The 24927-nt window shown below is 40.4% G+C and overlaps 1 protein-coding gene across 2 annotated transcripts in view; it reads left to right on the forward strand.

The window, feature by feature from the left end:
* Positions 1 to 18527: 18527 nt before the first annotated feature.
* Positions 18528 to 24927, forward strand: part of FBXO28 (F-box protein 28) — a 28563-nt gene continuing 22163 nt past the window's right edge. The window contains exon 1 of one of the 2 annotated variants that reach the window (XM_029229307.1): positions 18528 to 18826. In XM_029229307.1, the coding sequence (XP_029085140.1) occupies positions 18560 to 18826 (267 nt within the window). In that variant the 5' untranslated portion in view covers positions 18528 to 18559. The remainder of the gene's footprint in view (positions 18827 to 24927) is intronic. The other variant, XM_029229308.1, reaches the window with a different exon arrangement.

Genomic DNA, 24927 nt, shown 5'->3' on the forward strand with positions numbered 1-24927 from the left:
TAAAGCACTTAGCACAGTGCTAGGCTTTTGTTCAATGATAAAGTGGTAGTAGTATGAGAAGGCTTCCCAGAGAGGAGCAGACTTTATCTGGTCCAGAAAAATGAGGAAGATTTAGATGGAATAGGGAAAGGCATGAGGGCAAAAATGTCACAGCCTGACTGAGGAACCCTGAGTAACCTTGTGGGAATGGAACAAAGGATTCGCTTTGAGTGTGGCAAGAGAGATGACACTGCTGGGAGTATCGGTTGTGAATTACACATTGAAGGGCACGGTCTTATTGGTGAAGATAATAGAGTTAGTGATATTGTTTGTAGTCAGTGACATGACCACACTCTACTGTAAGAAGTCCTTTTGTCCAATAATGCCTTTGGAAGCCAGAGCCCCTGTTAGTCCTGAATCGCTGTTTGAAGTTTAACTTGACTTTGCAAGCTGCCTTCTGCCTTTGCTGAAAATGAAGCAGACCATTACTTCTTAACCACTCCCTCCAACCCCGACAATGCCAAAGTCTGCTGTTTCCTGGCAACCTGCTCAGAAGTCAGAATCGAAGCTATTTTGTAAACCAATTAGAGAAGCCACAACTAGCTCCTTTATTATGTCCTAATAGCATTTTTTTCTGCCCATCTTATTTGAGCGGAAAATCAGCTCATCATATAATTTCTGCTAGCGTGTTGTGAGCTGTGCAACATTCATTTCAGTACTGGTTCTAGAACTCCTCTGCCACTGATCACAACACTAATCAAGAAGCTGAATTCACATATGGACCAGTCTAGAGAACATGACTAATACTCTGTGAACTATGAGCCTGAAGCTTAATTCCCTTTTGCTTCTACATTTTGTTTTCTAACCTCTGAAATTCTACACTTCCTTCTTAATTTGATTTTCTGATTTTTTAAAAATCACTGCATCATGTACTGGAAACAAAGAGCTTTTCCAATTTTCTTCCAGTTAAAATCTTTGCCTTTCAAAATCTTTGACCCTAACCTGAATCTTCTCATCCTTCTCATCATAAGCTTTGTGAATGTACTTTAATGAATGTAACTATTTATCTATAGCGGTTTTAATTTACTTATTGGTTCGATTAAATAATTTAGTCAGCATGGTATTGGGAAAAGAGCATTGAGTTCTTGTCCTGACTTTGACACTGGCTCATCACATGCTCTCAAACAAGACACCTACACACACTAAGCCTGACTTTTCTCATCTGTAAAACAAGAGGGTTGAACGAGACTAGACAATACCTAACATCCTTTCCAGCATTAAAATTTCATAATCCATGATCTCATGTGCATCTAATCGAGCAAGATGTTCTAAGACGGATCACCTTACTCCGTGGGACTACACTGACTGTGATCAAAAACTTCTGACAAGGCTGCCAATGTTCTCTGCCTCCAGGGGTTCACACCCTAACGCAATCCTCTTCTCTCCAGTGTGAGCTGAACCTCGTGACTCCTTCTATCCAACAGAATACAGCAAAAGTGATGGGATGTCATTTCATGATTAGGTGCAATACTGCAATGCAATCTGACACTAGCTGCCGGGAGTGACCACAGAGTCCACAGATTTAAGGGCACAGACCCCAACAAAATTGCCTGCACTTTAAATGCCAGCCACAAGTTTGGGCATCCCCAAGCCACTGACCCTTCTAAGCAGCTGGCTCCAGATCCAGGGATTCTCACTACCCTCTAGGGTTCAACAATTCATTAGAACAACTCACAGCACTCAGGAAAGTGCTATATTTAGAATTACAGTTTTATTGTAAAGGATACAAATTAGGACCAGGCAAATGAAGGCACACAGAGCAAAGTTGGGGAGGGCCTCAGATGCAGAGTTTTCATGTCCTCTCCCTGTAAAATTAGGACACAGCCACCTGACACACGTCAGTGCATTCGCAAGCCAGGAAGCTCACTGAGCTTCAGTTTCCAAAGTTTTTATTGCAGTTTCATTACTTGTCCTGGGTTGATTTAATCATTGGTTGAGCTCAGTCTCCAATCCCTTTTTCTCCCTGGAGGTTGAGCTAAAAATTCCAACCCTCTAATCTGACTTTGCATCCTTTTCATCTCATAAACTCAGGTATGGTCGGGGGTCCCACCATGAATAACAAAGACACTCCTATAACTCAGGAAATTCCGAGGATGTAGAGGTTACCTTCCAGGAACCAGGAGCAAAGATGAGCAAAATTCTTTATTATACTTTAGGTTACAAAAGATTGTAACCTTTCATCTTGCTAGCAGATCAAATCTATTACTGGTTTCGATGAAGCAAAAGGCAAGGTATTGAGGGAGGCCTCAGTCCAACAACCCTCAAAGAACTGAATCCAAATTATTAGAGAAATGCAAATCAAAACCACAACGAGGTATCACTTCATACTGGTCAGACTGGCCATCATCAAAAAGTCTACAAATAATAAATGCTGGAGAAGGTGTAGAGAAAAGGGAACCCTCCTACACTGTTGGTGGGAATGTAAATTGGTGCAGCCGCTATGGAGAACAGTATGGAGGTTCCTTAGAAAACTAAAAATAGAGCTACTGTATAACCAGCAATCCCACTCCTGGGCATATACCTGGAAAAGACTAAAACTCTAATTTGAAAAGATACATACTCTGCAATGTTTATAGCAGCACTATTTACCATATCCAAGACATGGAAACAACCCTAGTGCCTATCAACATATGATTGGTTTAAGAAGATGTGGTATATATATATACAACGGAATATTACTCAGCCATAAAAAAGGATGAAATAATGCCATTTGCAGCAACGTGGATGGACCTAGAGATTATCATACTAAGTGAAGCAAATCAGACAAAGACAAATATTACATGATATCACTTATATGTGAATTCCAAAAAATAATACAAACGAGCTTATTTACAAACAGAAACAGACTCACAGACATAGAAAGCAAACTTATGGTTACCAAAGGGGAAGGAGAGGGAGGGATAAATTAGCAGTATGGGATTGGCAGATACATACTACCATATATAAAACAGATAAACAACAAGGATTTATCATATAGCACAGGGAACTATATTCAATATCTTGTAATAACTTACAATGGAAAATAAATTTTAAAAAGAATATATATATCAGAATCACTTTTCTGTACACCTGAAACTAACACGATATTGTAAATCAACTATATTTCAATTTTTTAAAAATCCAAAAGGAACTGAATCCAGTCAACAAGTTGTGTGAAGTTGGAAGCTGATCCCTCCCCAGTTGAGCCTTCAGGTAACACCCTGATTTCAGTCTTATAGGAAATTTTATATATATATATATATATATATATATATATATATTTTTTTTTTTTTTTTTTTTTTTTTTTGGCCACGCCGATGTGGGATCTTAGTTCCTGGACCAGGGGTTGAACCTGTGCCCCCTGCAGTAGAAGCACGGAGTCTTAACCACTGGACCACCAGGGAAGTCCCAGCCTTATAAGAAATTCTGAAGCAGAGGACCCAGCTAAGCCCATCACAGATTTCTGACTCACAGTAACTATAAAATAATAAATATGTGTTGTTATAATTTGCTAAAATTTTGGGATAATTTGTTACGTAAGAATACACATAACTAATATACTGACTACGTTGTGACTAAAAGACAGTGATGTCCTGAACGCAGAGAACCTAGAAGGTTAAACCAAATAAATGGATTTCCTAAGTAATGCTAAGTAAGTGAAAAAAATGAGATGGATCTGCTTAAGCAGAAAACTACTGGCATGGAGAGATTAAGTGACTTCCCTTAGATCAAACAGGAAGTAGTAAAGTGAAGATTTGAACCCCCAGTGGCCAGAGTCCAGAACCTGTGCAATAAAAATTCAAACTGCAAAACCACAAGATAACTGCCCAAGGTCCCTTACTATCAAGGCATTTCTCCCCCACAAGTTCTTATTTACATGCCATTGTTTCCAAAGAGGATATAGAGTGTCTCAGTAATCCTACAATACACTGTAATAAAATTAAAATAAAATCTAATGAGGAAATCAGAATGAAGGGACTATCAGGAAAGAAAAAATAGAAGGAAGCTACGAGGGCTTATTCACTGGGTAGAGGTGGGAGCCACAAATTCTGAACTCTGAATATTCAGGATTCTAGGACAGAAGAAAAAAATATGATCAATTACATGATGCACGGTGCTCTCAGAAGTTTAAAGCAATTTGTTGCACAGGAAAAGAACAACTATTAAAATCAGAGAAAATTTTTTTTTCCTGCAGGCTCTCACAAAGGAAATAGTGTGTAATATAGTCATCGATAGCCACAAAAACATCTATAGGGAACAAAAATAATGTTATCCAGCTTCCTGCTGATGTCTCAACACATGCACAGATTTTAGAGTAGCTAGAAAAACGGATGCAATGCCTAGCTTCTCTCTCTTTCATGTTTTTTCTTTCTCAGTATTCTTTTCATTCCTCCTACTCTGATACCTGCTCTTTGGTAATTTGAGCATTAGAGAAAAAGCTGTGAAATCTTGGGCTGAAAATGAAAACCAAGTACAAAATCACTACGACAATTACTGTTTTCATAAAGAGGAATTGGAAGAGGAAGAAGAGGAGGATGTAGTTCCCTAAGTAAATCAACTGCTTCTTTCCTTTGGACAAACTAACCCTCCTCCATAGCTGTGTGCCCTGCATTCCACCATCCCACTAGTCAAAATTTAAATGTGCTATTAGGACACATTAGATTCCAACACTTGTATGTTCTCCGTTTGCAGTTGCAGTATGATACTATTTGATTTCTTTGCTGTGAAAACTAAATCCTACAACAGCCCAGCTGGGAATGTCCTGCCTCTTGTAACTATTTGAAGTCTCTGGATAACCTATTTGAACGCTCATTATTTCGTGGATCCCAATGACCTTATAAATGAAGCTATTATATGATTATGGAAGAGCTATTAAAAATAATATCAGGAAGCCAAGGGATATAAAACAAAAACATGAGTAATTGCTTTGGTCTGTGATCGTGAAATGTTTGGTTTCCATAAAAGGACAAGCCCTTTAAATCGAGGCAGGGAGAGGCAAAACGCTGTACAACTTCTTCCCAGAATGTCCTTTGGCAGATCAGTGCCAATAGTTAGCCATTTAATTTCCATGTGATTGTTAGAAGAGACAAGCGATGGGTCTTCCCTGACAGTCCAGTGGTTAGGACTCTGCACTTTCACTGCCATGGCCCGGGTTCAATCCCAGGCTGGGGAACGAAGATCCCACAAGCCACCCCCTCGGACAAAAAAATAGACAAGTGATTCTCAAAGGTAAGGACCATCCCCCCACCCAAGATGGGGACTTCTCAGAATTTGGAGAAGTGAACTATGTAAGTTGAAATCACATTATAATGTTCTAATATTACTTTACATTGGAAAAAATGAAAGTGTACATTTTCGATATGAAAATGAAAGTAATTCTCAACAAGATCTTTGCTGCAGATAACACAAAGAAGCACTGTTTCTCAAGGTCATAAGAAAGTAGGGGACATGGGGGCATGCCTCGCTATGGACATACCCTGTAAATCAGTACAGGATCTGAGATTTCTATCGTTATCAACGAGGACACAGACTTAAAAGTTGAGAAACGTGCCGGACAGTTGACCATGACTGATTCATCTTCCTCTCTCCGGCACTTATCATTCCATTTACACAAAAATCCAGGACAAAAAAATCCAATCTGTGATTATAGAATGCATACCAGTGGTTGCCTGGAGCGAGAGGTATGAGGAGTGGGGATTGACTGGGAAGGAACGCGAGGGAATCTTTTGGGGTGATGAAAATGTTCAGTTTCGTTTTTACTTTAATTAAAAAATACGTCATTGATTAAAAATGCTAACCATCGGGCTTCCCTGGTGGTGCAGTGGTTGAGAGTCCGCCTGCCGATGCTGGGGATATGGGTTCGTGCCCCGGTCCGGGAAGATCCCACTTGCCGCTCAGTGGCTGGGCCCGTGAGCCATGGCCGCTGAGCCTGCGCATCCGGAGCCTGTGCTCCACAGCGGGAGAGGCCACAACAGGGAGAGGACCGCGTACCGCAAAAAACAAACAAAAAAGCCTATTCAGTTACTCTGCCCATTTTTTAATTGGATTGTTTGGTTTTTTTGCTATTGAGTTGTATGAATTCTTTATATACTTTGGATATTAACCCCTTATCAGCTGTATGATTTGCAAATATCTTCTCCCATTCAATAGGTTGCCTTTTCATTTTGTGGATGGTTTCCTTTGCTGTGCAGAAACTTTATAGTTTGATGTAGTGCCACTTTTTTTTTCTTCACTTTTGTTATGTTTGCTTTTGGTGTCAAATCCAAAAAAATCATTGCAAAGACTGACATCAAGGAGCTTTCTGCTTATGTTTTCTTCTGGAAATTCTATGGTTTCAGGTCAAATTTATTTCTTAATTAGTATAAACATATGTTTGTTTTTTGTTTTAGGGTTTTTTTCCTTTGTACTTATACCACCTAATTCCTCTAAAGTTATACTTAGTAAACTTTTTTGGTAGTTCTCTCTTTCCTGCTAGACCATAAGATTAATAATGAAGGCATAAAACCTGTGAATCTGGATCAGCAGTGTATCTCAGGCATAAGCACTTAACACAAGTAAGTGTGAAAAAATGTTTGCTAAAAGCTACAAGCTTCAGAAACACTGTCTCATAGAACCACAGATATTTTGTACATAGTCTTATACTTGCCAATTCTGTTATATCTTTGTCCTTACTTCTTTGTGTTCTGAAATAACTTTTTATTTTTATGTTTTAAAATCATTTGTAAGATGTTACATCATTTTTCGGGGAAAAATCCGTTTTAAAGTACAATATTTTTATTTGGGATTTCAGAGAATGTTCTATATCTTGATTGTGGTAGTGCTTGCATGAGCATGCACATTTGACATAATGCATCAAAATGTGTGCACTAGGGACTTCCCTGGTGGTCCAGTGGGTAAGATTCTGTGCTCCTAATGCAGGGGGCCCGGGTTCGATCACTGGTCAGGGAGCTAGATCCCACATGCTGCAACTAAGATCCAGCACAGTCAAAATAAATAAATAAACAAAAACAAAATGTGTGCACTTTGCATGCAAATCCTACCTCTATAAAGCTGATTTTAAAGGGAAACTTAACAGGTAACGGAACTCTCGATCCCCTTCACCCCAACATTCCTCCCAGTGTTCCCCATCTCAGGAAATGTCTACTGCATTCTTTTATCCCCAAGGTCTCATCAGAGAGGCCAACCTTGACTACCCTAGATAAATAGCAATTCCTTTTCACCCTCTATCCCCCAATCCCGCTTTACTTTTCTTCATAACACATATCCTCATCTTACATATTATATATGTATTTTTTATCTCCCTTAACTAGAATGTATTTTGTATGTTTTGTTCCCTGCTGTATCCCAAGAACCTAGAACAGTACGTGGCACATTGAAGATGTTCAATACATTTCTGCAGAGCAAGTTAAGGAATCCGTTTTTCTTTCCTCTTCTCATTGAAAGTCCTGAGCCCACAAACATCTTAAAATTGACATTGCTAAAGCTCAACTCTAGAAAGAGAAAGCTAAAGTTTTCTCTCTGCTGAAAGCTGAAACCTGTGGCTCTCTTAGTCTCTCCCTCCCATTAAACGGCCCCATCATTCACCTTGTTGCTAAGAACAAGGAACAAGGAATCATCCTTGATTCCTCTTTCTCTCATTTACCACCTTCAATCCATCAAAGATCCTTCTTTAGGTTTATCTCCAAAATATATCTTTAATTCATCTATTTCTTTGTATCTCCACTGCCACCATACTAGTCCAAGCCAACATCATCACTGCTTGGCTTGTTAAAATAGCTCCTGACTTTTCCACTCACATCACCCAATCCTCTCCCAGTTCAATCTCCACACAGCAGCCAGTGACCTTTTCAAATCAGAACATGTTACTTCCCGCTGAAAAGACTACAGTAGCTTTCTGGAACCCTTAGAATAAAATCCAGTCTCCTTCCCATGGCCCAGAAGATTCTATGTGATATTTCCCCAACCTGTCACTTTACTTCTCACTACCACCCAGCCACCTGGCTTTCTTTCAGGAGCACCAAGTTCATTCTGGTCCCAGGGCCTTTGCATTTGCAGTTCCCTCTGCCTGGCATTCTGTCGCTTGAATCCTTCACTTGGCGAGCCCCTTCTTGTCATTCAGGTCACAGCTCAACCTCACCTCCCCATTACCACCCTCCTGAACTGTTCAATCTCAATTACACTTTGCATGCATCCTGTCACATTCTATGTCATTGCCATCTAAGATTACCTTGTCTCCTTATTTGTATAATTATTTACTGTCTTACTCCACAATGAGCTCTATAAGGACCTTCTCTCTCTTGCTCCCCATGGCCTAGTGATTAGAAGAGTAACCGGCATACAGGAGGTTCTCACTAAACAGTTATTATACAAATAAAGGAAAATTCACTTTTAAATAGAAAGAGGTAGAGACATAAGTTTGCAAGCGTTTTAAACAGGAAACTAGTTAACCAATTTCTACCAAAGAGGAACTATTTTATATTCCAATATTCGACCCTTTAACCTTAAAATATTCACACTTTAATTCACTAATATCATTCCTGAGAAACTACCCTAAAGTTTTTTTTTAAAGGTAAAAGCTGTATCCACAAAATGTTTATACCTCAGCTATAATGTAAATAAAAAGGTACAAACAACCAAAATGGCTAATACTTGGTAAATGAGTAGGTAAATTATAGACATTTCACATTATAACTACCAACCCTCTCTAATATCAAGGAGAAATGTATCAGTTCTGTTAAAAAACAGCAGAACACAACTCTCTGTACTTTTCTGTTTACAAGTATGTACAATGTGAGCGCAGTACACAGGGAATTGCAGGGGCAAAACTACTGTATTAGAATGACAGAAGTAGAGATAGTTTATGTTTTCAAACTTTTCTTTAATGTTGAATCAATTGATTTTTATAAGAACTTTCTTATACAAAACAAAATAATGTATACCCTCAGATCTTGTGGGACTGTTCAATAATAGATACTTGAAGACAGATTTTCCAAACTTGCTGGAAACAGAATTTCTTAGCATCCTTGTTAATGAAGGTGCCTGAGCCCCATCCCAGGTCCACCGACTCCAAATCTCCAGAGAAGGTGCCCAGGAATCCTTATTTTTAACAAGCACTGATGATTTGGCAACCACTAGTTTAGGGCAGCAAACAGCATCATCATGACCCGAAAGATTCAATGTAGTTTTCAGTCCTCCAGTTGGTTTGCTCCCATCCATAAGGATATGTTTCTCATTCCTCTGCATTCCCTCTTATTGAAGAACCTCAGTGAACCATCTTAATAAGCCTCTCAACCTACTTTTTCTATGCACTCACAAAGTAGCAATGTTCTCAAGCAACACATGGTAAGAGAACAGAAATGTGGAGGCTGACTTGGATTACTCAGTGAATTACAGGTAGAAAGCAGACCATGATATAGTTTATGAGATCTGGAGACAGAGCAAAGGAAGGTATTTTTTTTTTAAAGTAGCATTAAAGTGACTGTGATTGTAGTTTAGGGAGAGAGTACTAATGGAAGAAGGAAATCTATAGGAACAACAAATAGACCTTCTTATGTGCCCCTGTTTCTCATTTCCTCCCCACCCCTGGCCCAGGGTAAAAGTGAGAGGCCCAGACCCTATCCAGGGACCGAGCTCAAGTTTTACTAGGCTAAATGCTGGGAAGAAGTTCCCAAGGGGGGTGTGGTGTTCATATACTCATTCCCAACGTGCGACAACATGAAAGGGTGTTTCGAGAGCCTGTCAAATGAACTAAGGATGTATAACAGGGGTGTCAAGAGAAAGAACAAAGGACAAAACAGGTCAAATGGCTCAGTGGCTAGGTCCTTGAATGGAGCAAACTCTTTAGACAACAACGCAAATTTGATGGCGAGGGCAGCAGAGTTCCTAAATGGCCTTCACTGTACTGAACAAGAGTGTCCTCCTACTGGTCATTGTGCTGGTCCCACCTGTCAGATTAGGTCCCTGACTGCCCTGGTTTCTTGTTTAACTCTGCAAGTTCACGTTTAGTGTCAGAGTCCCATCCGGAACATGATTAGCTCAGCTAGAGATTCTAACATGTGCCTTCCTCTCACTAGCCTCCCCCCTCACCTCCTGCTCTCTGAGATGATTTCCTAGAACTTAGAACTACTTCTTAATTCTGCCAAATATTGCCTCAACCCACCGGACAAAATGTCCTCTGATAAGAATGTTGAGAGAGTGGACGGCTGGCTACCCATCCTTGGGGGCAGTTTCTCCAGCTCTGGTTCCACCTAGTATCCTTCATCCCAGCCCTTGACACTATACTTGATTCAACATAAGAGATGACCAGGGACTTCCCTTGTGGCACAGTGCTTAAGAATCCACCTGCCAATGCAGGGGACACAGGTTCGATCCCTGGTACAGGAAGATCCCACGTGCTGCGGAGCAACTAAGCCCATGTGCCACAGCTACTGAGCGCGTGCACCACAACTACTGAAGCGCGCGCACCCTAGAGCCCACACGCCACAACTACTGAGCCCACGCGCGGCAACTACTGAAGCCCCGCACCTAGAGCCTGTGCTCCGCAACAAGAGAAGCCACCACAACGAGAAGACCGCGCACCGCAACGAAGAATAGCCCCAGCTTGCCGCAACTAGAGAGAGCCCGCGTGCAGCAACAAAGACCCGACGCAGCCAAAAATAAAAGAGATGACCAATACCCAAAGAACATCTGAATGATGCTCAAAGAACTTAGTTACTTGCATGCACTTAATATTTTGTAACAGGGCCAATGATAAAGATACCTTCAAAGAGGTAACAATTTCTTAATTCCTTCAGAGACAACAAAGCCTCAAGAAGCTCAGAACCTGAGCAGGAAGGCAGGCATCTAGCTCTTTAAAAGCCCCTCTCAGGGTATGCAGAAAGGGGAACCCATCCTCCTTGTAAGCTGGTGCAGCCACTATGGAAAACAGTATGGAGGTTCCTGAGAACGAAAAATAGAGTTGCAAAGTGATCCAGCAATCCCATTCCTGGGCATATATCTGGACTGCACCCCTATGTTCATAGCAGCACTGTTCACAACAGCCAAGACATGGAAACAACCTGAATGTCCATTGACAGATGAATGGATAAAGAAGATGTGGCGCATATAGACAATAGAATACTGAGCAGCAATTTTAAAAAAAAGAAGAATGGGGCTTCCCTGGTGGCGCAGTGGTTGAGAGTCCCCCTGCCGATGCAGGGGACATGGGTTCGTGCCCTGGTCCGGGAAGATCCCACATGCCGCGGAGTGGTTGGGCCTATGAGCCATGGCCGCTGAGCCTGAGTGTCTGGAGCCTGTGCTCCGCAACGGGAGAGGCCACAGCAGTGAGAGGTCCGCGTACCACAAAAAAAAAAAAAAAGAATGAAATAATGCCATTTGCGATAACATGCATGGACCTAGAGATTTTCATATCAAGTGAAATAAATCAGAAAGAGAAAGACAAATACCATATGATATCATTTATATGTGGAATTTAAAATATGACACAAATGAACCTATCTACAAAGCAGAAACAGACTCACAGACATAGAGAACAGACTTGTGGTTGCCAAGAGGGAGGGGAGGTTGGAGAGAATGGATTGGGAGTTTGAGGTTAACACATGCAAACTATTATATATAGAATGGATAAACAACAAGGTCCTACTGTATGGCACAGGGAAATATATTCAGTATCCTATTATGAATCATCATGGAAAAGAGTGTAAAAAAGAATGTGTACATATGTATCACTGAATCACTTTGCTGTACAACAGAAACTAACACAACATGGTAAATCAACTATAGTTTAAAAAAAATTTTTTTTAAGCCCTTCTCACTGGCCTTCTGCTTTCTGAGATGCATTTGAATCGAGCAGCTGGGATCTGAACCACAATTGTTAGTTCAGACCCCATCAGATTCAGAAATATACCAGGCACCCCTAGTCTGCAGCTCTTGCCATCTCATTTTCTTTGATAAATTCTTGACTTTAACTCCCATTCCATGTTCCCAATTCTACCATCCACCCTCTCAGCTCTTGGCATCTTCTTTTCTGACATGTGATACATTGGCTTTGCTCCTTAACTCTGCCCTCACTTCCCAATGTGGCTCTGATGCTCTACTCTACCTGCTCCTCATACCTATGTCCTAACATGTGCCCCCACCAGTAGGTATGGGACAATGACCAGGGGACAATCAAGACAGTAGAAATGCTGTGTGTGGTGTTTCCATCCAAAGTTTTCAGGCTTTTCCCTATTTTAAGCTTCAGAATCATTCTAGCTTGCTGTTTAGGCCTTGAGACTCCAAACCATGGTGTCACATTTGGATGAAGCCTAGGAAAGTATGAAGCAGTTAGTAACGAGTCATGGACCATCGTTTCTTTTGAAGCCTCTGTAGGTAGGAGTCTCTAGTTAGTCTTGGATCAGAACCACTTTTGATCTCGAAGCTTTGTAGATCAGGATCTGCCTCGGGGAATAATAGCCTTCAGACTTCATACTGCTGTGGCTCACACTGGTGACAACTCCTCTACCACCGCCCAACCCCTGCAGACGTTGAAGAGCTGACCCCCGCATTACATTCCAATGACCAAGAACTGTAAACACCCCCCTCCACTCTGCATCATGATCATTTAATCTAATTCACTGGGTATTTGTGAGCATCTACTCTGCCAATGCACCATGCCAGCTACTCGAGGCGTACAAAGATAAATGAGACAAGTTTGCTTTGAAAAGAATTACAAATCCAAATTTAAGGGGGAAAAAAATCGAAAGTATTTATCAAAAAAAGTGGGATGACCTATTCCCCACAATGCTTTATGAAAATCACAGAAGTAGAGGCCAGTGCCTGAAAGCCAGAGAAAAGAAGAGTTCTTAAATAGTTAACTGATGAGAAAATCTGAGTTCTAACAGTACTATGAACCTGAGTACACAATTATGCAACCTAAAAACAGCAGCTTCCTCATCGATTATACCATGGGAGTGGGGGTGGGAGGACACATAAATACAGAAAAGCCAACCCTGTAGCACGCCTAAGGAATAGGTGTGCAGTTTATTTACAGTGAAGATTCTCAGAGTTTCTGATTTGGTAGATCTTAGATAAGTCCTAGGAAACTTCATTTTTAACAACCACTCCAGATTCTTCTGATGAAAGTTTCTGACCACAATTCTGAGACACGCTGACCCATAGCAACAGGAGATAGGGACAGATCATGCCTAGCTGTCCCAACACTTAACTGGAATATCGAGATTCAAATATCCTGCTTCCCTGCTATCAACTCATCATCTCTCACCATCCTTCATTAAAATGTTGTCTGAATGTGCGATAAAGGGCCTATAGCAAGTGAAGGAGCCTGACATTTAAGCTTCCTTTGCTTTATGGTAAATCCACTTAGGTGAAGAAGTGAACCATGGAGTCAAGAAGGTGGAGTCCCATGGTGAGACTAGTTTCCTTAAAAGAGGAACAAGGTAGCCAACTCTCTGCTCTCCACCATGTGAGGACACAACAAAAAGATAAGCATCCATAAACCAGGAAGTGTTCCCTAACTAGACACCAAATCTGCCAGAACCTTGATCTTGGATTTCTCAGCCTTCAGAACTGTGAGAAATAAAGGAGTTTTTTTTTTTGTTTAAACCCCCCCCCCCCCGCAAAAAAAAGAAGAAGTGAGCCATGGAAACATCTAGGTAAAGGACTTTCCAGGGAGAGGGAATGACCTTGAGGCAGGAGGATGTTGGGCGTGAGGAGAGTAAGAGGCCGTGTGTCTGAAGCATAAGAGTGATGAGGAGAGCAGTAAACAATGAGGTCAGAGCTGTCATGGAGGCCAGAGTTTGTCAGGTCTTGTTGGCCTTTGTAAGGACTTTAGCTTTTACTGAGTAATGGAAACTATGAAGAAGAGAGATGGGATCTGACTTATGTTATAGTAGGGTCACTCTGGCTGCTGGGTTGAGAATAGATGAGGGAAGATGCAGGAACGCCAGTTAAGAAGGCGTTACAATAACCCAGGCAAGAGGTGATGGAGGCTGGAACAAGCAGTAGAAGTGGTGAGAGGTGGAATATTCAGAACATATGCTGAAGGTAGAGCCTGCAGGACTCGCTGATGGATTGGATGTGGGCTGTGAAAGAGAAGGGTTAAGAATGACTTCAACTCAGGGGTGCAGGGTTTCTTTTTGGAGCAATACAAATGTTCTCAAATTGATTGTGGTAATGGTCACCCAAGTCTGTGAATACACTAAAAGTCATTGAATTGTACACTTTAAATGGGTGGTGTAGGATATTTACATTATATCTTAATACAACTGCTTGTTTTAAAATGACTTCAAGGTTTTGGGTCTGAGCAAGAGGAAGGATCAAGTGACCATTCATTGAGATGAGGAACACTGTGGAAAGAGCAGGTTTGATGGAGCTCAGTTGGGGATACAGCCATTTGGAGATATACTAAATTTGAGATGACTATTAGACATCCAAATGGAAATATTCCTTAGGCAGTTGGATATTTAAATCTCAAGGTCACAAGAGTGGATGGGGCTGGAGATATGTTTGTTTTAGAAGGCAATAAATGAGACCACCTACAGAGTGAATACAGATAATAAAGAGAAGAAGGCCAGTGACTGAGCCCTGAGACACCCCCAATATTAGGAGATCGGGGAAATGAAGAGAGAATGAAAGAAGAGACTAGTCGGGTAGAGGGAAAACCAGGATGATGTATGACCTGAAATACAGCAGGCACAGCAAGTATTTTAAAGAGGGTAGAACAACCTTCTCAAATGCCTTTGACAAGTCAAGTAAGATGAGAACTAAATATTGGCCGTTGGATTTAGCAACGTGTAGCTCCTGGAGATCTTAATAAGAGCAATTTTGAAGATGTGGCCAGCGTAAAAGCCTGATTGGAGTGGAATCAAGAGAGAATATGAGAAGAGAAATTAGAGGCAGGAAACATGGCCAACTCAAGAAGTTTTGCAGTGAAGGGAAGGAGAGAGATGGAGTAGTAGCTGCAAGGATATGTGAGGTCAAGAGCTGTTTTGTTTTTTTTTTTTTAAGATGGGAAAACTAATGGCATGTGTGTATGCTGAGGAGAAATATTAGGTAAAGAGAGAAATTTTAATGGAGAGAAAGGAAAATTGCAGGAGTGATTCCTTGAGTAGAGGAGGGAAGGTGGGATCTACTAGGGAAGCAGAAAGGTTAGCCTTCTCTGGGAACTAGAAAATTCATCCAAAGTAACAAAAGAGAAGGCAGAGTACATGGGTAGGTACAGGTCAGTGGGTACATGTGGGATGAGAGCTTGTGGAAGTTCTCTTTTGATTGTTTGTATTTTGTCTTTGAAGTAATTAAGAAGCCAGATCAATAACTGAATGCAGGTGGAGAGATGGAGGAGTATTGAAGGTTTGAGAAGAGAGGAGAAGCTGTGAAATAATCATTAGAAAAAATGGTAGAGGGCTTCCCTGGTGGCACAGTGGTTGAGAGTCCGCCTGCCGAGCAGGGGACGCGGGTTCGTGCCCCGGTCTGGGAAGATCCCACATGCCGCAGAGCGGCTGGGCCCGTGAGCCATGGCCATTGAGCCTGCGTGTCCAGAGCCTGTGCTCTGCAACGGGAGAGGCCACAACAGTGAGAGGCCCGCGTACCACAAAAAAAACCAAAAAAACAAAAACAATATGTAGGGGCACAGATCCAATATACATAAACAGAAGACAAGTTAAATGGGCTTACTGGCAGGAAGTGGTTTAAATTGTTTCCAAAGTTTTATTCTGTTGTTTAGATCAGGGGTCAGCCTGGCCTAGATGTTAACTAGTTGACCACATGTGGAGCGATAAGGGAGTAGGAAGACTTTTCACAGGTCCATTTCAAACAAAACAAAACTGCATATAACTAGTCAATTTATCCAATGGACGAAGGGAGTGATGATTCACTTCTTAAAGGATTTTCTTTTTTTTTAAATTAATTTATTTTTGGCTGTGTTGGGTCTTTGTTGCTGTGCGCGGGCTTTCTCTAGTTGCAGTGAGTGGGGGCTACTCTTCGTGTGGCACGTGGGCTCAGTAGTTGTGGCTCGTGGGCTCAGGAGTTGTGGCTCACGGGCTCTAGAGCGCAGGCTCAGTAGTTGTGGTACACGGGCTTAGTTGCTCCGCGGCATGTGCGATCTTCCCGGACCAGGGCTCAAACCCATGTCCTCTGCATTGGCAGGCGGATTCTTAACCACTGCACCACCAGGGAAGACCCTAAGGGTTTTCTTTATAAAGATAAAGCACGATTCCATTTACAGAAATTCAATTTCAATCCAACCTACCAAGAAAGTATATAACTCTAATAAAGCAAGGTAGGAAATGAACTCATTTCAGATCAAATTGTAACAGGTTCTATGAAGATATAGCAATACCCTAGGTAGAAAAATGAAATTACAATCTATTAGTGGAGATAAAGTTAACAGATTATAAATATGCACATACTTAGGCCTAACTGAATGCTAAGCAATCCTAGGGTAGAAGAACTAAAGAAGTAACGTCAAAGAATTTTATGATCTGCAACAATGATGGGTAAAATGACCAATAGTTTACATACCCATGAATGGGGAAAGGACACCAATTCTAACAAGCTAACCACTACCACCACCTCCAGTTCATCTTCTTGCTTTAGTTGCCACTCCCTTTCCTCTAGCCCTTAGTCATGCCTAGCTTCTTCTGCAGTTTCTACCATGCAACAATGAGATTCCAAACCAAAGCAGGAAAAGAAAGGACACATTGCAAACTTAAAGATCAAAGACCCAGAACAAAAGACAGAAAGCTTCAAAATTTAGTGATTTGTGCACCTTTAATCCTTGTCACAGGATAGTACAAGGATACGTAATGTACAACGTGAGAAATATAACTAACACTGTTGGGGTGATATATGAAAGCTGTTAAGAGAGTAAATCCTAAGAGTTCTCACCACAAGAAAAAAAAATTTTCTACTTCTTTAATTTTGTATCTATATGAGATGATGGATGTCCACTAATCTTATTGTGATAATCATTTCATGGTGTATGTAAGTCAAGTCATTATGCTGTACACATTAAACTTATACAGTGCTGTATGTCAACTATAGCTCCAGAAAACTGGCAGGAAAAAAAAAAGATAGTACAAACTCTCATATGCTCTCCATCTGGATTCAGCAATTGTTAACATTTATCATATTTGCTTTATTAATCTCATTCTCTATCTATCTATATATTGAACCATTTGAGAGCAAATTGAGATATCATGCTCCTTTACCCCTAAACACTTCAACGTGTATTTCCTAAGAAGAAGGACATTCTCTTATGTGACTGCAATAAAATTATCCAAATCAGGAAAATTAATACGATTACAATATTATTATCTAACGTATATTCTCTATTCAGATTTTGCCAATTGTCACAGTAATGTTCTTATTGCACTTATTCCTACTCCATGATCCAATCCAGGATCACCTATGTTTAGTTATCTTGTTGCTTTCGTCTCTTTTAATCTGGTAAAATTTCATAGCTTTTGTCTTTCATGACATTAACCTTTTTTAAGATGATGGGATAGTTACCTAGATTTGTCTACCTCAAATACAGGTTATGTATTTTTTGGTAGGAATACCACATTATGTTATGTCCTTTTTAAGATAACACATCAGGAGCTGTATAATATCCATTTCCCCCCATAACTCATGATGTCAATTTTGATCATTTGGTGTGGTGGTGTCCACCAAATTTCACTATTGTAAACCTTTTTATTTTGTAATTGATAGGTAATTTATGGGGATTATTTTGAGACTATGTAAATATTATATTCCACATCACACCTTTACTTTCTAGTTTTAGCATCTTTTGATGATTCTTGCCTAAATCAATTTTTTATTGAGATACAATTCACGTATTATAAAATTCACTATTTGAAAGTGTACAGCTCATTGGTTTTTAGTATATTCACAAAGTTGTGCACCAATCACCATTATCTAATTCCAGAACATTTCGTCACCCCAGAAAGAAACCTTTCACCCCTTAGCAGTCACTCCCCTTTCCTTTGCTCTTTCCAGCCCCTGGGAACCACTAATCTACTTTCTGTCTTGGTCGATTTGGCTATTTCAGACATTTCATATCAACGGATTCATACAATACGTGGTCCTTTGTGTCTGGCTTCTTTAATTGAACATGTATTCAGAGCTCATTCATATGGTAGTTTTAATCAATCCCTCATTCCTTTTTACCTAAATCAATTATTACTATGGTTCTTGAAAAATGATGATACTCTACATCATTCCATCGACACTTACTAGTTAACATAATTTTTATCTCCCTTTATCAGGAAAGCACTTTAAGAAAATTGCACGATGAAGTTCATTTTAGACAGGGTTCCCTTGCCCTCAAGTCGTTTCCAATCTTAGAAGAAAGGGCTTACAAAGACTATCTTTCTTCTCTGCTTCCCACTTGAACAAGCAGCAATGCGTCTCTCTCGTCTGTCATCCACGGGCTCCTCCCCCTTCTCCAGGTGCCCCTCCCCGGCGGCTCAAGAGGCGGAAGTGACGCAGAGGAAGTGTCCCTCTTCCCCTTGCTGTGGGAGGAAGGAATCAAACCCCCAAGATGGCGGCGGCGTCGGAGGAGCGGATGGCTGAGGAAGGAGGCGGTGGCCACGGCGACGGCGGCTCCCCTTCGGCCATCGGCTCTACCCAGCGACTGCCCCCACCTCCCCCGCCCCAGGCCCCGCAGCCGGGGTCCCAGGCTCCCCCGGCCCCGGCGCTGGCTCCGGACCAGCTGCCTCAAAACAACACGCTCGTGGCGCTGCCCATCGTAGCCATCGAAAACATCCTCAGCTTTATGTCCTACGACGAAATTAGCCAGCTCCGCCTGGTGAGGCCCCCACGGGACCCCCGCCGCCCTCTCCGCCGGGCCGAGGTTTGGGGAGGGCCCGAGAGGGAAAGAGCGTTCCCCGGGGAGGGAGCCCCTTGGGAGCCGCAGCCGGCGCCAGAGCACCGAGTGCGCCCCTCCCGCCCCAAAGTCTCTGTCGGGGCCGGTCCGCGGGTCTTGTCCGGATTTTGCCCTTGCTTTGGGGCTGGGGGCGACTGCGTGCGGGAACTTGGCCTTGGGGGGCTCCGTGCTCCCCACCCGGAAGCGGGGCCGCGGCCGGGGAGGCAGCGGGAGCTGGGCTTCCCACCTCCTCCCGACCTGAATGTGGACCCCGGAGGGGTCTCGCCACCTGCCTTTTGTATATCACCCTCCAGCCCCCGGCCGGAGTTAGGGGGCCAGCACTCCGAAGTAGGCGAGATGATCCCAGCCAGGTTTGGTTTGTCTGCGAGAATAACGTATTGTTACCCCGCCCCACCCCCGCTAAGTTTTTTTGTTGCAGAAAATAAAGTCGGATCGGTCGGTCCTCCCAAAAGCCGGTAGAGGTTTGGAGGAATTGGAACGTAGCCTCAAGCCCAGCGCCCTAGTTGACCAGTAAAGTAGAGCCCTGAGAAGTGACTATTCCGGCTTTGCCTCACCCCTGATACTTCCCACCCATAGTGAAGCAACTTGCCCCTTGAGAAGGTTTTTTTTCTTTCCTGCAGTTCGTTTTCTAACTAGTGATTTACGCCCACCCACCAGCTTTAGGAGAGGTTTTATACCTTAAAATCACAGTAGTTTAGTCCATGATTTATGAAAATAAATTGCCATTGGGATTTTCTTCATTCCAGAAGTTTCACTGAAGGTTTGATGAATATCTTAGTTCAGTCAGGTATTTTGCTTCCTTTCAGTGAATTTAAGTGGTAAGGAAATTGAAGGAGGTGGACATTTTGAAATGATTGCAGACCGATTCTGTGTGGAAGCTAAATCTGTGGTCGGGTTGTTTTTAAGAGGACAAAGACATATTGCTGAATGTGCTGTGTATAGCATTTTCTTAATAATCAATATGCCATATTTTAGGTGTACACTTCCAATCTAAAATTGATTATAATTGTATTTCTGAAAGTATACTTATTTTTTAAAGGAAGGTTGTAAATATTCATTCAAACTGGTGGACAGTTGTTGGTTTTTTTTCTTGTCAACACAGCACATTAACCATGCCAGTCTGCAGGATGGAAAATTCTTCATTTGAAAAGTGATATTTCAAAATGATTGTCCCTTAATTTCCAGGACATGTCATCCAGAATTTCTTGTAGAATCTTAAATATTCCTTCAGATTTTTATAAAGGATGATGTTTGATCAGAATTCATGGTATACATTCCTGGTGTCTGGAAATTGGGCATAGCATTTGATTGAATTGAGCCTTTCAGCCAGACAATGCCTTTGTAAAGCTTGGGATGTTCACAGTTCTGTTTTATAAGTGTTGAGGAAAACTGGGGGGGTTTGTTCATTTGTTGGTCATTTTATTTTTTAAAAAATTAAAAACGTTTTTAAAGGGGGGAAAACCAGCCTGTCCTAGGGGACAAAGTTAAAAACACACCCCACAATTTATTAGTAAATGACATCTCTTTCAAGTGAAGTATTCAGCTGCATTCTTCATTTTTAAGCAGTTTTCTATTCTAGTGTTTTAAAGATACAAATTTGTAGTTTCAAAGATTTTTTCCATAAGGAGTCCATTACCACCCCTCCACTAAGGAGTCCATTACCACCCCTCCACTCCTACCCCCCAAATAGATTCTGCTGACAGTTTTACATCTTAAAAGATGGGTTTTTTTCCTCTGCTTTAGTAATGGGGAACTATTTCTTATTCCTTTCTTAAGGTTAATGGATAATTCTTAGATTAAATGGATAATCTTTTGTGGGGATTTGGAAGTGTCTATGGTTGTAGATTCATTGGTTTGATGTCATAAGGTACAATTCAAGTAACATGAAAGATTCTTTCTTGCCACTAGATGTCAGCATTAATTTAATTACGATCATTTAATGAAATTGGCTGCCTAGAGATAGTGCTTGTTAGGTCCTTTACAGGCCTTTTCTCATTTAAGTGACCATTTATACCTAAATGCTGTTTGCCAGAAAATCAGTAGCAGTGTGTGTGCTGCTATCTGGCATACAAATTACATAGTTTCTTGAGTGGAGTTAGGTTGGATATAATTGGAAGAGAGTTATAATTGGAAGAGAGTGATATTAATTAAGAACAGAATTGGTTTCCGTAAAGTTAAATGTCAAAACTATTCAATGGTTGCTGAGCTAGTTTATTTATTTTTCAGGTGTTTCTTTTTTTCTTCCTTCCCAATTTACTTGCCTTATTAGGACCTCAGTCATAACTATTGTTAGCACCTAAATTAGAGGACAGGTGCTTGATCCATGTGCTTAACCACTCTATTTTCTTGAAAAGATTTGCTCTAAGTTAAAATGGCTAAAATAACATTTTTCAATTGCAGTTTAGTTGATAATTTGCTTCCTGTTGCCATGAATTATTGAAGTTTGACTCTCCAATTTAGTTATTTCCAAGGGACTGTCCAAATGCCTTATTAAATTGGATTTTGTTTTGTTTTTTCTGCCATTGACTGTTTGCTCCAAAAATGTACATGGAACTTGGAAATCCTGGTTACATAAAAATAACTCTTTAAATATTTAACTTCTCCAATATATTTAAAATTAATTGGATGAACACAACTTTTGAAATGACAAAACATGTACTTTGAGTTGTTCTGCCAATAAATCACACAAGTTTGCGCTGATGCAGCATTAGATTGTCACCTAGGCCTCCTTGGCAGGTATGAGTTTTTGAAACAAGTGGCACAGGTTAAGAAGTGAGGTCCTACAGCTAGTTACAGAGCAGATCAAAGCTAACTTTAAACGTATAACTTTGACTCATGAGTACAGTGTTCTCGCTCACTGAAAAAATGAGTATGGGAGGCTTTAAAAGTTGTCTTAGGGAATTCCCTGGTGGCCCAGTGGTTAGGACTCCCGCTTTCACAGGGGGTTGGGGTTCAATCCCTGGTCGGGGAACTGAGATCCTGGAAGCTGCGTGGCACAACCAAAAAAAGTTGTTTTAGAGAGATCCTATCATACCTTCTCCTCTGTGATTCTAGTGGAGCTCCTATAAAGTTAATGGAATCCTATTAGTGGTTCGGGACAAATTTGACTAAAAGTTAAATTCAGAAGTCCTGCTTATTATCTGGAATGAAATTTTCCAGTTGGTAACAAGGTACATAAATATATGCTTTTGTCCCAAGATATTTCTCTAAAGCACTGTATCTAGTTAAGTCTATTACCCATTTCTAGTTCCTTTCACATCTTTTCTTCAAATGTGTTTGAAAACTTCTGTTGTAGAGAGGGTTGATTGGTAGAAAATATGAAGGAAAATGGGAAACCATTACTTGTTTTTTTAAGTAGGCAAGCTGTCTTCCTCCTATCTCTTGCTCTATACCAGTAGTTCTCAAATTTTTTTGTCTCGGGACCCCTTTACACTCTTAAAAGTTATTGAGGACCCTAAGAGCTTACCTTTGAAAAGTCTAGAAAACACAAGAATACACAATGCATAATTCCCTTAGCTGTCATCACATGTCATGTTACCTCTAGAAAATTCTGCTGTATCTTGTGAGAGAATAAGCATGAAAATGGCAAATAACATCTTAGTATTATGAAAATAGTTTAGCTTCGCAAACTCTTGAAAGGATCTTGGGAATCCCAAGGGTCACATACTTTGAGGACCACTGCTCTGTATCGCTGTATTATAGAAAATACACTCTGCATTGCTGGGGGGTTTTTTTCCCCTACCATGTCATCATCAGGTTATTGATTTTATTAACAGGTACTTAAGTATAGGTAAGAAATTATAATATTTTGGGGACAGTTCACTCCTGCACAGTCTCAAAGCAAAGGTGTTCAATCAGTAACCCTGTCCACAGTATCATCATTGAGACAGAATGTAAACACCTTCCTTGAGCACACTTACAAAGCACTAGGACAACAAATGCATAGTAGTAAATACAAGAATGTTGAGGTTAATCAGGAGAGGCTTCCTCAAGATCATGAATTTTCATCCAGTCAGAGGTAGAAGAACATTCCCAGCAGAAAAAAGGCATGTAATTATCCTAATTGTTTTGCTCAGGCTAATATTAAAATAAATTTATATTTTCTTTCCAAGTGAATATTTAGGGAGGACACCCAGAGAATTTTTAATTTTGTAATTTTTTTTACCAGCAGACAATTGAGAATTAACTCTGTCTCTCTCTCTCTATAGTATTGTATCTTAAACAATCCATGCCAGGTAGATAGAATTTTTTTATAAAAGATTAAAGTATTCTTACGAAAGAGGGGGCAAGTTGTATCAATATTTTTAATAGGTAAGGGAAATTAAGAGGAGTTCACTGAAAAAAACAAATAGGCCTGGCTCATTCATCGTTCATCTTTTAAATGATTTTATCACCTGTCATTAACTGTTTGCCACATTTGCTTTATCTCTCTCACTTGTATGCTTATTCACCATTAGAAAGTAAGGTGCAAATATAATGACATTTACCCCTGAATACTTCTTCTATATAATCACAATATCATCACTTCCAAGGGATTTAATATTACATTTTATATTCAGATTTTTCAGTTGTCCTCAAAATATTTTTTTTTAGCTTGGAGGGGTTGGGGAGGTAGTTACGGTTCTTTAATCTAATAAAACATTAGACTCTTTAATCTAGAAAATTCCTCCCACTTTTTCACTGTTTTCATTCTTTCATGACTTTTTGAAGAATCCAGCCCAGATGGCTTGTCTAATGTTCTACACAGCAGATTTGTCTGATTGAGAGGATTATAGGAAGATCTTTGTCTAGCTCCATCTCTAAACTTTAGTAGTGTAGTAGGAACCCCCCACTAACGTCATTAAAAAAAAGAAGTCCTACTTTCTAGACTAGTGCCAACAGTTTCTATAGCAGTGGAGTATTATTTGAGACTCTAATCAGTTGAGAATAATTAGGATAATCATTTCGATCTGTATAACTACTGATCACTAAATTTAAAAAGATGCAAATCAGAAGACCTAGATTCTTTTTTTTTCCCCCCCACATAGCTTGGTTTTTATTGAGGTGCTGTCCTAGGCACTTCTCCAATCCTTCAAATCTTGTGCAGCCAATACAAAAAAAATGAGGAAACTGAGAGTAATCCATACTAGATTAAAGTCCATATTAGACTGATACATATATATGTATATATATAAACAATAAGTATCTATTTGCTAGAAGACCCTTATTCTTAATTTCATTTTTTGCCCCTGAGTAGCTGGATGACCTTGGACAAGTCATATAAATTCTTAAGGCCTCAGTTTTCTCACTGTTAAAAGAAAGGACGGGTTCTGGTGTCTACATCCCTTTCAGTTCAAGGGTCTAATAAGCAGCCTAATCTTTGATAATAGCTTGCTGTTATCAAATGAACTGTTCATTTGAAAACTGTAGAGCATGAAATGAGTACATAAAAATGTGATTCCATTACAGTATTTCCTTGATTCCAAAGTATAGTTTCATATTTTAACTTTTTTTATTTCCTCTATTTTTTTGGTCGCGCTGCATGGCATGCAGGATCTTAGTTCCCTAACCAGGGATAGAACCCAAGCCTCCCCACAGTGGACGTGCAGTGTCTTAACCACTGGACTGCCTGGGAAGTCCCCATTTTAACATTTTTGAAATGAGAATGCATCTTGATCAAATTGCATATATATTATTGTGGCAGTACTTTTTTTTTCTTCCAGAAGAGCTTTTATTAAATTGATAACATATCTTAAAGTCTTTACAGCGTCTTAAACAAAATTGAAGAAGCCCAGCATACTATATTGCAAGGCATCTAAGATATCTGAGAAAGAAATGCTGGCAATTATATTGTAATATATCATATACTGGAAGACCATTCCACTGTCAAATGTTAAAAGATGAAAAATGTACATCTTAGAATCAACTAAGATTTTATATTAGAGATTAGGTTTGACAGGAAAAGTGTGCATTTCATGGGTTTATGGCGTATGTGTCTTGCATTAAGAAGGGCCATAGTGGCACAACAAAAAAGATTTCTAAAT

Source organism: Monodon monoceros, unplaced genomic scaffold (assembly GCF_005190385.1).
Source record: "Monodon monoceros isolate NGI ecotype Baffin Bay Population unplaced genomic scaffold, NGI_Narwhal_1 Super_Scaffold_18, whole genome shotgun sequence".
Taxonomy (NCBI): Eukaryota; Metazoa; Chordata; class Mammalia; order Artiodactyla; family Monodontidae; genus Monodon; species Monodon monoceros.